This window comes from Oncorhynchus clarkii, chromosome 3, assembly GCF_045791955.1.
Source record: "Oncorhynchus clarkii lewisi isolate Uvic-CL-2024 chromosome 3, UVic_Ocla_1.0, whole genome shotgun sequence".
Classification (NCBI taxonomy): domain Eukaryota; kingdom Metazoa; phylum Chordata; class Actinopteri; order Salmoniformes; family Salmonidae; genus Oncorhynchus; species Oncorhynchus clarkii.
In genome coordinates, this window is record NC_092149.1 from 39,055,246 (window position 1) to 39,071,460 (window position 16,215).

At 42.3% G+C, this 16,215-nt stretch overlaps 1 protein-coding gene across 1 annotated transcript in view; it reads right to left on the minus strand.

Moving 5' to 3' along the window:
- Positions 1-14,541, minus strand: part of LOC139394954 (adenylate cyclase type 3-like) — a 30,644-nt gene extending 16,103 nt beyond the window's left edge. The window contains exons 1-5 of the mRNA XM_071142836.1: positions 12,284-14,541; positions 10,933-11,082; positions 841-983; positions 579-690; positions 227-354 (exon numbers count right to left, since the gene is read on the minus strand). Coding sequence (XP_070998937.1) covers positions 227-354; positions 579-690; positions 841-983; positions 10,933-11,082; positions 12,284-12,958 — 1,208 coding nt within the window. The 5' untranslated portion in view covers positions 12,959-14,541. The remainder of the gene's footprint in view (positions 1-226; positions 355-578; positions 691-840; positions 984-10,932; positions 11,083-12,283) is intronic.
- Between the last annotated feature and the right edge of the window lie 1,674 nt (positions 14,542-16,215).

A 16,215-nucleotide genomic window follows, 5' to 3' on the forward strand; every position in this document is an offset into this window, starting at 1 on the left:
CATCAAACCTTGGTATAAAATATTAAATTCCGTATTATTTTCTCACCATTTATCCAGATACTGAAGATGTCAGACCTGTTTTTTAGCACCTGAAAGTAATAGGTTCTACAGTAGTATACTATCTTTGACCCTAAGTGAGTGAATAGGATTCCCTTTGACATGCAGCCCTATATCACAAACCACTCTACAGTTTCTACAGTCCACATTGCCATTGGGTGGTACTCACGAAATGGCCTCCACCATGGCCAGGCCCATCATGATGGAGCAGGCAGCGTGGTCCTCTCTGTAGTCTGGCAGGCCACAGATGCAGTAGTAACAGTCGCCCAGGATCTTTATTCTCAACTGGTGGTATTTCTACACAGAAACACACACACACAGTGAGGTAGTTAGTGGAGGGGCTGGAACATTCAAAGTGATTTCATCTATATGTGAAATGATGTGACTACTCATGTAAATTTACTTTAATCTATAAATAAATCTGTTTAAAAGATTAGTATAAATACATGCCAACCAATATACTTTTTGTTGTTGTCAGTAAGTCATATATTTGTCTGTGGGTGTGTGTGTGTGTGACTCACGGCAGCTAGCTTGTCAAAGCGGGCAAACAGTTCATTGAGGAGCTTGACCAGCTCATGGGCACTGCATGATGATGACAGCTGAGTGAATCCCACAATGTCTGCAAACAAAATACTGCAGGAGAAAGGGGATACATGCGGTCATCACGTCATCCTATTAGATATCCTGCCTCTTTATTATAGAACACAGTGTACTCTATAAGTTATGCTCTCCTAGCCATAGGTCTATAGATTGCACATAGAGAGTCTGGCCACTGTGTCGTACCTGACGTTTTCGTGGCGATACATGTACATGGTGTTGAACTGCTGCATCTCCTTCTGTCCAGTCTGACTGGCTTCTTTCTTCTTCATGTCCTGCAACATCTCGTCTGCTATATGCTTGGGCAGGATGGACAGCAAGAGACGCTCCTGTGGAGGACAGGGAGAGTGGTGGTGTTTCAGTGGATATGAGGAGACTCCAAAGAGCCTCAATAGACGCGTGCACGGCTTACAATAAAGGCACTTACATGTTGTGTGATTGGCAGCAGAATCAATCAATGCTCAATCAGAATCAATAAAAAAAAGATTCAGTGACCTAATTAAACCACCTTCTGTAGCAAAGGAAGCTGTCCGTTGCCATCCCAAAGCATTCACTTCCAATTATATCTACTTTGATCAACCTTCAACCAATAGATCTTGGAAAAATAAATACCATAACGAAATAAACATGGATGACTGACTGCATTTGGAGACAGGATTGTCTCGAAGCACAGGTCTGGGGAAGAGTACCAAAACATTTCTGCAGCATTGACTGTCCCCAAGAACACAGTGACCTCCATCATTCTTAAATGGAAGAAGTTTGGAACCACCAAGACCTCCTTGAGCTGGCCCCCCAGCCAAACTGAACAATCAGGGGAGAAGAGCCTTGGTCAGAGAGGTAACCAAGAACCCGATTGTCACTCTGACAGAGCTCCTCTGTGGTGATGTGAGAACCTTCCAGAAGGACAACCATCTCTGCAGCACTCCACCAATCAGGCCTTTATGGTAGAGTGGCCAGACAGAAGCCACTCCTCAGTAAAAGGCACATGACAGCCCACTTGGGAGTTTGCCAAAAGGCAGCTAAAAGACTCTCAGACCATGAGAAACAAGATTATCTGGTCTGATAAAACCAAAATTGAACTATTTGGTGCTGCCACCAATCGTCACGTCTGGAGGAAACCTGGCACCATCCCTACGGTGAAGCATGGTGGTGGCAGCATCATGCTGTGGGGGTGTTTAAAAGCGCCAGGGACTGGGAGACAAGTTAGGATCAAGAGAAAGATGAACGGAGCAAAGTACAGCGAGATCCTTGATGAAAAGCTGCTCCAGAGCAGTCAGGACCTCAGACTGGGGCGAAGGTTCACTTCCAACAGGACAACGACCCTAAGCACACAGCCAAGACAATGCAGGAGTGGCTTAAGGACAAGTCTCTGAATGTCCTTGAGTGGCCCTGCCAGAGCCCGATCTTGAACCCGATCGAACATCTCTGGAGAGACTAGGGATGTGGCGGTCCCGAAATTTCATCAGCAGCTGATTGTCAAGCAAATAACTGTCAGTTTCAGGGTAATTGACCGCTAATTAACAAACACATTTAGCATCTCCTGGCTTACACATATAGCATGCAAACCACTGATGTAGACCTTTGGAACATCTACATTTTAAAAAGTTTAATAAATCCATGTAATATAGCCTAAACCATCACAATAAATCCATGATCTATTTTAGACAGAAGCATAATATAAAGAAAATGTAGTCAATTTCAGAAGAACAGAATAGCATACCCTGAGTTATCCTTATGTTAGGTCATGATTTGGCTATGCTGTGGGCTGTACACTAGTTCATTTAGCAGACAAGATTTGCTTAGAAGTCCATGGCTGGAATAATACATTATAGCCTTCCTCTTGCATTTCAAAGATGGTACAAAAGAAATACAAAAAAAGTCATGTTTTTTTTCTTTGTATTATCTTTTACCAGATATAATGTTTTATATTCTCCCAGTGTTCCCTTTCAAATGGTATGAAGAATATGCATATCCTTGCTTTAGGTCCTGAGCTACAGGCAGTGAGATTTGAGTATGTCATTTTAGGTGATTTTTTTTTTTTAAAGGGGCGGATCCTTAAGAGGTTATTAACAAAGAAATAGGTATTCCTATATGTTTCATTTTTAGTTATTATTGTAACTGTAGTTGTTCTACAAACGTCGGACTATATGTTTTGATTGTTAATACATTGTAAGGCTGCATGATGCGACTCTAAAAATGATTTGAAAAAGGTTGCTTGAAAGGCATGAGCCCTGCTTTGTTTTTTGCGCAGGCTGTACACTCATTCACAATTTGACAAGCACTTGATAATGCCCAGAATTTCACGGCGCCATCCACTTTGTGTGGCTGTAATGCACCCTAAAAAAATCCATGCCTTTTGCGGACAGTCGCCATTGTGCGCTTCTCCTTGAGTGCAGCGCGCTCTATCACATGATCGGTCTTTCTCACAGGCTACAAGTGAAGACAGACACGTCGGGGATACAACTGCACACATCCTTATCCAATTTCGAGGTGCCTATTGAAGATATTGTAAGAACTGTCCACATTTACTTTTAGTTAGCCAACAAGATGAGTAGACACAACGAACAGCAAAAGCACTAGCCTATGTCAATCTACTATCCCCCATAGTACAAAAGTCGAAGCAATGAGACTGATGCCACCGATCAGAACGTTTAGCTTAAAATGCTGATAAACTATTAGAATATTTCTTCACATTATAAGTGCAGCAATGCGCACATGGTAGTAGGCTACAAGTGTGAACGTTCCATTAGCGGAAAACACCATTATCAAAAGTGACCACAAATGCAATTATGCATGTAATGCTTTTATTATAAGATGCATTTTTATGGTGAATATTATCTTTCCCAAATTTGAAACTCACATGCTGCTTATGTATGCCAGTTAGGCTCTACACCCCTTGTAAAGCAGATTAATGTGCTTCATTTTAAGAAGTTATTTGGCCACTTTAGTTGCGATGCAAAAATTATTAAAACATATAAACCCATGGGTTAGGCTACATGAGGTGTGCGACTATGATTTCAAAAGGTCGCAAAAAAAAGGCTTTGTTTCTTATGTTTCTCATCAGACTATTCTTGATTTAATCTTGTCTTTACATGTACTAAATAATATATATGTGTGAATTTTGTTTTGATTTAGAATGGACCATTATCATGCACCCGTTTCAAAACAGGGGCAGCAGTAAAAATTATATGTAATCTATGCACTTAAATAGCGAATGGAGGATGCTTTACCCTGTTGTTTATTTTCATGCCAGCCAGGTAGGCTATATTCCTGTTGTAAATATAAGCAATGTGTGTAATATTAAGAAAGTTGAGACATAAATAAATATAGTAGGCCCAGCCTATAGAAAGCTGATGAGATACTCCTCTTTTTAGTAGAGGCCATCACTCTGTTTTAGATAGTGAAGGATGCAGTATACAGTACATACAGTTGAAGTCAGAAGTTTACATACACTTGGTTGGAGTCATTAAAACTTGTTTTTCAACCACTCCACAATTTTTTTTGTTAAGAAACTATAGTTTTGGCAAGTCGGTTAGGACATCTACTGTGTGCATGACACAAGTAATTCTTACAACAATTGTTCACAGACAGGTTATTTCACTTATAATTCACTGTATCACAATCCCAGTGGATCAAAAGTGGATGTCATTCACTAAGTTGACTGTGCCTTAAACAGCTTGGAAAATTCCAGAAAATTATGCAATGGCGTTAGAAGCTTCTGATAGGCTAATTGATATCATTGAGTCAATTGGAGGTGTACCTGTGGATGTATTTCAAGGCCTACCTTCAAACTCAGTGCCTTTTTTCTTGACATGATGGGAAAATCTAAAAAAATCAGCCAAGACCTCAGAAAAACCATTGTAGACCTCCACAAGTCTGGTTCATCATTGGGAGCAATTTCCAAACACCTGAAGGTACCACATTCATGTGTACAAACAATAGTACACAAGTATAAACACCATGGGACCACACAGCCGTCATACCGCTCAGGAAGGAGTTCTGTCTCCTAGAGATGAACGTACTTTGGTGCAAAAAGTGCAAATCAATCCCAGAACAACAGCAAAGGACCTTGTGAAGATGCTGGAAGAAACAGGTACAAAAGTATCTATATCCACAGTAAAACGAGTCCTATATCAACATAACCTGAAAGGCTGCTCAGCAATAAAGAAGCCACTAATCCAAAACCGCCATAATGTCACACCCTGACCATAGTAAGCTGTTCATTCTCTGTGTTGGTTGGGGCGTGATAGTGACTTGGGTGGGTCATCTAGGTGAATTGTATTTCTATAGTGGCCTGATATGGTTCCCAATCAGAGGCAGCTGTTTATCATTGTCTCTGATTGGGGATCATATTTAGGTAGCTATTTCCCCATTGTTATTCGTGGGATCTTGTCTATGGATAGTTGCATGTCAACACTATTATTTAGCTTCACGTTTCGTTTGGTATTTTTGTTCGGTGTTCATTTAATAAAGGAAAATGTACACCCACCACTCTGCACCTTGGTCCATTCCTTTCAACGAACGTGACACATAAAAAAGCCAGACTACGGTTTGCAACTGCACATTGATACAAAGATCGTACTATTTGGGAAAATGTAATCTGGTCTGATGAAACAAAAATAGAACTGTTTGGCCATAATGACCATTGTTATGTTTGGAGGAAATAGGGCTTGCAAGCCGAAGAACACCATCCCAACCGTGAAGCGCGGGGGTGGCAGCGTCATGTTGTGGGGGTGCTTTGCTGCAGGGGGGACTGATGCACTTCACAAAATAGATGGCATCATGAGGCATGAAAATTATGCGGATATATTGAAGCAACATCACAAGACATCAGTCGGGAAGTTAAGGCTTGGTCGCAAATGTGTCTTCCAAGTGGACAATGACCCCAAGCATACTTCCAAAGTTGTGGCAAAATGGCTTAAGGACAACAAAGTCAAGGAATTGGAGTGGCCATCACAAAGCCTTGACCTCAATCCTATAGAAAATTTGTGGGCAGAACTGAAAAAGCGTGTGCGAGCAAGGAGGCCTACAAACCTGAATCAGTTACACAGGCTCTGTCAGGAGGAATGGTCCAAAATTCACCCAACTTATTTTGGGAAGCTTGTGGAAGGCTACCTGAAACATTTGACCCAAGTTAAACAATTTAAAGGCAATGCTACCAAATACTAATTGAGTGTATGTAAACTTGCGAAACAGATGTACTATCTCGATTAAGAAAGCTAAATCAAGCTACCTTTTAAGCTCTATATCCGACAGCTGGTGATCCTTCAAAATTTTGAAAAACAATAAATTCACTGAAGCGTACAAATTCCTCTTCCCTTCCTAAGCAACTTCTATCTGACTCTTGCATCATAACTGTGAAGAATGGGATAAGTGATGCTTTTAATCATAATTTTATCTTGGCAGGCCTTTTATTTGCAAGAAATGGTGGTTTAATTGACCTTGGTATGTCAATCATCTGCTCTTCCTGTCAGCCTCTAGCTGACTTGATGGTTAATCAATCAACTTCTCGTGAATCTTTGTTTTTATTTCAACAATTTACTATATGTGATGTGCCTTGCTTAAGACTGGTAAAAAAAATCTGCTGGGGCCGATATGCTTGATCCATTGTTGCTGCAGCTCTCTGCCCCCCTGATTACTGAATCATTAACCCATATGTTTTACCTGATGATTATATCTGGTACTATCCCCAAGGTTTGGAAGGCGGCCCATGTACTCCCCCCTTCACAAACGTGCGGACCCTTGTGATCTAAATCATTCAAAATCACCCTATTTCTAAACTTTCTTGCCTAGCTAAAAATATTAGAATCCTTGATTCATTCTCAGCTAAGATTTTTCTTGTCTTTGAAATGTATTCTAAATGTACATTAGCTGGGGTTCTAGACCAGGTCATAGCACTATCTCTGCTGCACCCTTAAGTTATAAATGATGTGGTTAACTGTATGGATAAAAGGCAACATTGTGCTGCCCTCTTCATTGACCTGTCAAAGGCTTTCAATACTTTTGATCACTCATGGCTAATTCAGAGGCTTTCCTCAATTGACCTAGACCAGATTGCATGTAACTGGTTTAAAAATTACTTGACAGATCAATCTCAATGTGTATATCTACTGATGGTGTCAAATCAGGTTTCCTGGATATTACGAAAGCTGTCCTACAGGGGTCGATTCTGGCCCTGTGCTTTTAACATTAACAATATCGACTCCTTAAAAAAACCTGCACTTATATGCAGATGATACTGGTGTTCATGCTATTGCCCCCACGGTTGACCAGGCTCTGTCTGAACTACAGTCTGCCTTCATTATATTACAGAAAGACTTTATTGACCTGGAATTAGTATTGCATTCAGGTAAAAGCAAGTATATGTTGTTCTCCAGAGCACAACAAAATAACTCTGATTTTAGCATGTCATTTGGATGGTGTCCATATTGATTGGGTCCCTGCTTACAAATATCTGGATAGATTTAAAGCTGCCTTTTAAAAAAGCATATTGATGACTTAAGAAGCTGAGAATAAAAATGGGCTCCTTCTATGGAAATGGGTCCTGCCTCTCGCTAAATAGTGGAACACAGATTATTCAGTCGACGTTCCGATCGGTCCTAGACTACGGCGACATCATCTATGTGAAGTCAGCTGCCATTTCAATAAAGCTGTTAGATGCAGTTTATCATAGCGCACTGCGCTTTATTACAGGCTAAAATATTTGTACTCATCAATGCATTCATTTGATTTATTAGGATCTCCATTAGCGACAGCTAGTCTTCTTGGGGTCCGACAGACAGTTGGTTGGACCTCTGAAGTCACGTATTAAATCAAAACAAATTTGATTTGTCACATACACAAGGTTAGCAGATGTTAATGCGAGTGTAGTGAAATGCTTGTGCTTCTAGTTCCGACAATGCAGTAATAACCAACGAGTAATCTAACAATTTCACCTCAACTACCTTACAAGTGCAAAGGGATGAAGAATATGTACATAAAAATATATGAATGAGTGATGGTACAGAACAGCATAGGCAAGATGCAGTAGATGGTATCGAGTACAGTATATACAGTGCCTTGCGGAAGTATTCGGCCCCCTTGAACTTTGCGACCTTTTGCCACATTTCAGGCTTCAAACATAAAGATATAAAACTGTATTTTTTTGTGAAGAATCAACAACAAGTGGGACACAATCATGAAGTCGAACGACATTTATTGGATATTTCAAACTTTTTTAACAAATCAAAAACGGAAAAATTGGGCGTGCAAAATTATTCAGCCCCTTTACTTCCAGTGCAGCAAACTCTCTCCAGAAGTTCAGTGAGGATCTCTGAATGATCCAATGTTGACCTAAATTACTAATGATGATAAATACAATCCACCTGTGTGTAATCAAGTCTCCGTATAAATGCACCTGCACTGTGATAGTCTCAGAGGTCCGTTAAAAGCGCAGAGAGCATCATGAAGAACAAGGAACACACCAGGCAGGTCCGAGATACTGTTGTGAAGAAGTTTAAAGCCGGATTTGGATACAAAAAGATTTCCCAAGCTTTAAACATCCCAAGGAGCACTGTGCAAGCGATAATATTGAAATGGAAGGAGTATCAGACCTGGCCGTCCCTCTAAACTTTCAGCTCATACAAGGAGAAGACTGAGGTGGGAGACTCTGTCCATAGGACAACAATCAGTCGTATATTGCACAAATCTGGCCTTTATGGAAGAGTGGCAAGAAGAAAGCCATTTCTTAAAGATATCCATAAAAAGTGTCGTTTAAAGTTTGCCACAAGCCACCTGGGAGACACACCAAACATGTGGAAGAAGGTGCTCTGGTCAGATGAAACCAAAATTGAACTTTATGTTTGGCGTAAAAGCAACACAGCTCATCACCCTGAACACACAATCCCCACTGTCAAACATGGTGGTGGCAGCATCATAGTTTGGGCCTGCTTTTCTTCAGCAGGGACAGGGAAGATGGTTAAAATTGATGGGAAGATGGATGGAGCAAAATACAGGACCATTCTGGAAGAAAACCTGATGGAGTCTGCAAAAGACCTGAGACTGGGACGGAGATTTGTCTTCCAACAAGACAATGATCCAAAACAGAAAGCAAAATCTACAATGGAATGGTTCAAAAATAAACATATCCAGGTGTTAGAATGGCCAAGTCAAAGTCCAGACCTGAATCCAATCGAGAATCTGTGGAAAGAACTGAAAACTGCTGTTCACAAATGCTCTCCATCCAACCTCACTGAGTTCGAGCTGTTTTGCAAGGAGGAATGGGAAAAAATGTCAGTCTCTCGATGTGCAAAACTGATAGAGACATACCCCAAGTGACTTACAGCTGTAATCGCAGCAAAAGGTGGCGCTACAAAGTATTAACTTAAGGGGGCTTAATAAGTTTGCACGCCCAAATTTTCAGTTTTTGATTTGTTAAAAAAGTTTGAAATATCCAATAAATGTCGTTCCACTTCATGATTGTGTCCCACTTGTTGTTGATTCTTCACAAAAAAATTCAGTTTTATATCTTTATGTTTGAAGCCTGAAATGTGGCAAAAGGTCGCAAAGTTCAAGGGGGACGAATACTTTCGCAAGGCACTGTACATATGAGATGAGTAATATAGGGTATGTAAACATATAAAAGTGGCATTGTTTAAAGTGGCTAGTGATACTAGCTGCGCCTTCTTCACCACGCTGTCTGTGTGGGTGGACCAATTCAGTTTGCCCGTGATGTGTACGCCAAGGAACTTAACTTACTACCCTCTCCACTACTGTCCCGTCGATTGAGGTTGGTTGATACGTTGCTATGTATTTATTTAGAAAGCCCTTTTTAAAAAAAAGTCTCATGTACCTAACTTCTTTACTAGACATGCGAGTTACCACACCCGGTCTCAGGGATGACTAGCTCAGGAAATTCCTTTGGCTGCTACCGAGTTAGGTAAATCAGCTTTTAGTTTCCTTGCACTTTATCTGTGGAATAATCTTCAAAATGTTCTTAGATTTGATATTTGGGTGCCTCTAGGGAATTCAGAAAGCTGATTGAGTGCTGATTGACTGATGAATGTGTTGTTTTTTTTTACCATGTTTTTCTTTCTGCTTGCATTTTGATGCGTGTATTTTCTGTCATTTAAGGCTCATCTGTAAAAGAGATCTTGATCGCAGTATGACTCGCTGATAAAATAATAAACGTCCAACATACAAACATGATATATAATCACATATTACACAGTACATAGACTTGGTACAATGGTCAGCCAAAATACAGGCCTATAACTTTTCTCCCTGTTAAAAGCACTGTACCTGTACACAAATCTGATTGGCCTAAAACTATCACTCATCATCATAAGTCCATCTGAACAGATTCCACCCTTGATGATCCAAGACTAGAAACATAAAACATTGGAAAACACAAACGCATCAGGCAAACAAAAGCCTTGAGTTCACACACACACACACACAACACACGGAGGGAGGAAAACAAATAATGTGGCAGGGTTTTTCTACGTTCTTATCAAAACCTGACCGAGAGAGACAAAAAAAATGGGCAAGAGAGTCAGCAGAATGATTACTGCGGACATCGTCTCAGGAGGCAGGTCGCCATGGTAACCTGCAGCGACCGGATGCTCCTTGATTGGCTGGCGGTCCTTGTCTCCCAGCAGCCCATGCTTCTCCATTAGTATTCTGGGAGTTTCTCCTCTCGTGGTCTTATCAGCCCTTCACACACACGCACACACACACACACACCTTTGCCCCCTCCTTCCTATCCTCCCTCCTTCCTTCCTTTCCTCCATAATCACCCCTTTCCTCTCAGCTCTCTATAGCAGTGACCCTCTGGTCCATAAATAGTAGCAATCAAGAATGCCCAATGGCCACAGCTGTGAGACAGGGGGAGGGAGGGGAAATGACTGCTGACACAGCGCTAACTCAAACAGACAAAGTGTACACACACACACACACACACACACACACACACACTCACACACATTTAACTAGCTTAGTGTAGTGTAACAGTAGATCAAATTGAACTGTAGATACTAAGAATTGTGTTTAAATCCAATTTGGCTTCAAACATAAAGACAACTGGTCTGAATCAGAATCACATACATTCAAACCATGGCACTACTCTGGCACTGCCACACACTCCTTATTGCCCCCCCCCCCACCCCCATTCTCTAACCTACCACTCAAACCTACTAACCTCTCACTTTTCTCTCTCTGAATATTTTGTATATGCCCCTCTGTCCTCCCGCCATGTGTTTTTGCCAACACTTCCTCCCTGTCTCAGTCTGTCAGTCTCACCTGTTGCTGGCTCTGTTCCTCCAGATTGAGTTTGACCTCCAGGGACTGCCGTGCTTCCAGGAAGGCCTTGCGGTGTTTCCGGTCTGCCATGTAGTAAGACATGACGCCCACAGTGATCGCACACACATAGATCACTGTGTTGGCCAGCAGCTGGAGAACGCAACAGAGTCATTAGACACACACACACACACACACACACACACTTACACACAACACATGCACTATAAAATAAAATAAACACACAAACAGGCACGCACAGTAAGCCTTTAACTGTTAGTCTACACCTGTTGTTTACGAAGCATGTGACAAATACAAATTTGATTTGACATACGGACGCATGCACACACACTCTGAACCCTGTGGGGAGGACCCTTGTGTAGACTTATCACGACCTAGGCTAGTGGTATCTTACGGACTTTCTGCATTCATGAATGTGGCAGACAGGCAAAAAGAAACCAGCACTCTAAACTATTACCAAACTCGTAGAGGTGCAGTGAGGTGGCTGCTGATGAGTTACATTTCAAACAAAGTTTGGATACTGCACTGTTTTGTCATTGAATAACATTTTGATTCGCTGAGACTGAAGCTCCGATAGGGGGGTTGGCCTTTTATTGGGCTGCCTGCCTCTCATTGGATTATGTGAGATTATGATTAAAGAAGACGTGAGCATACTGAGAACCAAAAACTGTGGACCTTTTGAGAACAGTATCGACAAATGACGAAACCACAGAGGCTTTTTTTTTGCCATTGATAATTCTACCTCAGACTCTTTTAATTTTTAGGAGACACTCAAACCTCAGTCTATTCTCAGCCTCTGCTCTGTCACCGAAACATTTGATACATTGAGCCTGTTTGTAGACTCACCAGTAATGCCTATTCATTGTAGATGCTGTAAGACAATTACGGGGCATAACATGACATAAATAGTACATAGACTGGAGGCTAATCTTCTGCATGTCATTTGATGTGATCAGGAAAGCTAGCATGACTTACCTGCACTGTCATTTGAACTATATCAGCCTCTTATTAAATCTACTGTATATAGCCTAGTAATTGCTCATCGTTCCTTGTGTTGCAAGTATGGCATGTTGCACTGTTCCTAGATATTTTATTTTATGAGCTACTTCACAAGATCTGTTCACCTCTCTCTACCTGCCACCCTACTATCTACCCCCCCCCCCTACCTGCCTGTCTCCAATTCCATCCAACTCGCGTCCACCCACCCCAGGTGTTTCCTGAACCACTCTCACCCGTCTCACTCTCCACCTGCAACTTCAATCCCCATCACCCCTCACCCACTGCAACTCATCCCCCACCCAAGGTGTGTCATCAGTCCCATCCCCACTCTCACCTGTCTCCCGAGGGCAGCCCCCTGGATATCCTCCTGCTGCTGCTGTGCAATGGTGACCCCCAGCACCAGGGTGTGGACCCCGCACGACACGGATGTGATCAGCACAATGGGCGTGAGCCGCAAGGGCAGTGTCAGGAAGAAGGAGAAGCTAAAGAAGGCCTGCCAGCCCACTGTGTCACTGGCCTGGTGGAAGCGGGCATAGTTCAGGCCCAGGTAGCAGAAGATCTGGGCCGCTATGAGCACCCACAGGGCGTAGGGCACCACACGTCGTGAGATGCGGTCGGGTAGCAGGCCGTAGCAGCACAACACATAGAGTAGGATGTCTGATGCCAGGCCCACTGATGCCACCACCACAGAGGCCAGCTTTTCACCCGTGTAGACCACAGCGCACATGACAATGATGTAGCTGTCAAACAGGGCAGCAAACACAACCAGAACCAGTAGGGTTTCGTGTCGCTGCCGGCGGAAATAGGTCTGATAGAGGTTCTCCAGAGACTCGGGTGCAAAGGTGAGACGCATGAAGCGTGGTAGGCAGAGGCAGCACCCTTGGCTGCGAACCGTTACCTCGTGCGTGCGCCCTACGGCCTGGCCCGGGTCCGATGGTAGGGTCACAGAGCAGTCCGCCGAATACTCTGCTGAGTACTCCGGCTCTGAGAAGGCCCGGTTGCGAGGCATCGTGAATGCTGACTAAGTTTCGTATTCTTCCTGTGACCTCGTCGTAAAAAAAAGTGGGAATCTGTTTGTAGCTCTGCAGGTGTAAAATTCCTCAAGGTACTGTTGTAAGGTTCAAACGCAGGCCTACATCGTGCTCTCTCATCGGGTTCCCTTTTATTCTCCTGTGTGTAAACTGAACCTTTTGCCCTGAGGTGTCACAAATGTCCTTTAAATCACACGTAGTGTCTTGATTGTCAGGCCCTGCACTTTGGAATAGCTTGCCTTACATATTCGTTAGGTACACGTCTCTGATAGTGTCAGTTGATTCTATCAGTTGATTCACCAATCCAATGTCCTCCAAATGTAGACTTAAGACAAAAGGAGATTTGAAGGGTCTCCTGGACCATGTTAATTTTCCTTAAGTGAGCCCATGGAAAACTCACTAAGAATAAAGTGAGGGCGATAATGTAGCTTTGTTTCTTTTCAAATGCAAAACTTTGTTTACATCGACACCCTTCTCTTTTATATTCATTGTATCAAGGTCATCACCATTGTTCACATGGGGTTTCCATGGTGAAAACTCAAAAGAAGTGAAGAATATGGGATGCCGTTTGATCATGAATTGTGGTCCCCCCACCTGAGATGTCACCCGACTAGCAATCCACGTTGGGAAAAAAATGGATTTTTAAGAAAGTTACTGGGAAATATGGACAGCCTGTGCAAGTTGTGCAAAAGAGGCCTAGGTTCGTTTTTTCTTTGCAGTTGACAGACTGATACTGAGAGCAATGTCTGTCGTTCCCTACCAATATTTATCTTGAGAAAACTGCGCCTCTGTCCTCAGTTGAGAATATCCCCGGAGAACTATGCGTGACTTCTGATTTTACAGCGCACACAGGAAATAGGCTACATGTTGCGCTCTATCAAAGAGAGAAAAAAGATAGAACTTGTAAAATGGAAGTCCAAAATGACACCATCGTGGCTATCCATTTAAAATACTTAACAGTCTTTTTGCCCTATTATTAAGCAACGCGGTTTTCCAGCCTAAAGTACAGGGACATCATATTTCTTGCCCTCATTACACATATTGATGAGTTTGTTGTCTGTGATTTCAGGGTTAAATCGTTTGGATATATTTCTATTTTGAAAAGGTGCTAGAGGACCGCTATTGTCATACCCATATAAATGATCGAATGACTGAAAACAATAAGCGTCATTATTTACCCATTCTGTATCCATTTAACATGTGTCGATGGCCAAAGATGAACGTGATCTTTCAATGTAGGTTTTCATTCTCCAGTGACTCGACGTTTGGCATCTCCTGTCTATCTATCCTTTTTAAGATGCCGCCTGTGAACAGAGATTTTGTACCAGATGATGTAAAAACCATCCGCATATTGTTGCATCCGTTTACCGAGCCATGGGGGGGAAAAAAATACACTTTCGATCTCCTATAGGTGGTGCTCGCTCTTGTAAGGATTAGATGTCACTTGTAATCAAAACAGTGCATGTTGGGTGTTTGTCATAAGAATAACCTGAACATGTCCCTCTCGACGAGTACTAGACTACAATGGACTCTCGCCTTCTGCAGAAAACACGGAACAGCTCTGCTTTTTCGCCCTCGATCTTCACTTTCTACCCCCGATAAGCCCGTCCCCCTCTTTAGATCACCCACTCCCCTTGCTTCCCATGTACAAAGTCAGAAATAGGGACAGACAATTCCAAATAGGATAACTACATGTAAATAGCCTATGGTTATTCATTATGACTGGTCGAGCATGCTCTAATATGACACTTGATTTAATTTTATTGATTAATTGCCACTAAAGTTCGCATAGTGTTTTTCTGCCTCCTGGCCATACCACCACAACGTCTGAGCACACTAATTGACTCTGACCATTGTCACATCAAATTATCTACTTCTATAGTTTAAAAAATTTAAAGAACGAAAAAAAAAAGGTTGGAAGCCTGGGCCTACCCCTAGATCCAACAAGCACCATGAAATAAATATGCATGTCACTTGAACCAGTCTTTGAGAGGGAACAATTTATAGCTACTTATCGACAGCTGTTCCCCCATCGGCTTGAACAATCCAAACAAGAGCAGCAGCCCACTACACAACATCAGTTTATTTTAGACACACACAACGCCCACCCTGTTTCAAACCAAAGGTTGCTTACACAATTTAGCTAATCTTACAGCGGGTGAAGCGAAACGCGAAACGCTCCTAACGATGCAGTAAAATGCCAAACGATGTGTGTGTGGAGCAGGAACTGAGTCTAGTCCAGGGCTGTTCTCCAGGGCTGTTCATGCACAATATGGCATCGTTCTTGTATTATTCTTTTTGGATGATGAGATGTGTTCAGGTTGTTGTGTCTGGTCATTTGTTTGTGTCCCAGAAACGCTACTGGCTGTGCAGAACCTGCCCGAGACCGGCTTCTTTCGTTGACACCGCCATTAGACCTGTATTGATTATTCCACTGAAACCCTGTATTGAACGTGTGATCAATACCCAGACCATTGACCTTTTTTACTGGAAAAAAACTAATCAACAACATCTCCCTGCCTCTCAGGCCCAAATTGAACAATCATACCTGTATTCATCCCTCTGTAGCTTGGGGTGTGTGATACCCAATATCACAGGGCCCACTGTCCTCTCCCTTGTTACTATGCCCCCCCCCATAAACACCCCCTTGATTTTCCTTTGCCTCATTTTTAAAAAAGTACATGATGTATCAATTTGGATTTTGTCAAGGAAGCAGAGGTTATAGGCCACGAGAACACGTGTAAACATATTTTTGAAGCTGTGCTAATCATGGAGAATTAACCCACCGCTACCTATATGTGCCTAGAGTGATGCAGCCAATTGAGAATAGATGAGGCTTGTAGGTAAACCTCTCTGTAAAAGTGATTCATTAATTGCTGGATTCCAAGACTGATGTTGCTTTGGAGAGACAGACTTCCCCAGAGAACAGCCAACAATAATTATTAAACGAGTGCTCTTTAGCGCCAGCAAAGGCTGAGGTAGGACAGATGGCGATGGTGTGCAAAATTAGACACAGGTTATGGGAGGCAACGGATTAGGGCACATCCTTTAACAGTTGACAGATGATTATGTAATGTCATGATTTTATTCAGAGGCATAACAATTGATTGCTTTGCTAAAGCCGATTTTACAAGTCCGGTTTTCAGAATAATCTCTTCCATGTAACAAATGGGCAAGGGAAGGGAGTGACAAATGAAGCCTGTTTATTGTGTTTAACCATGTCTCTCATCATGTT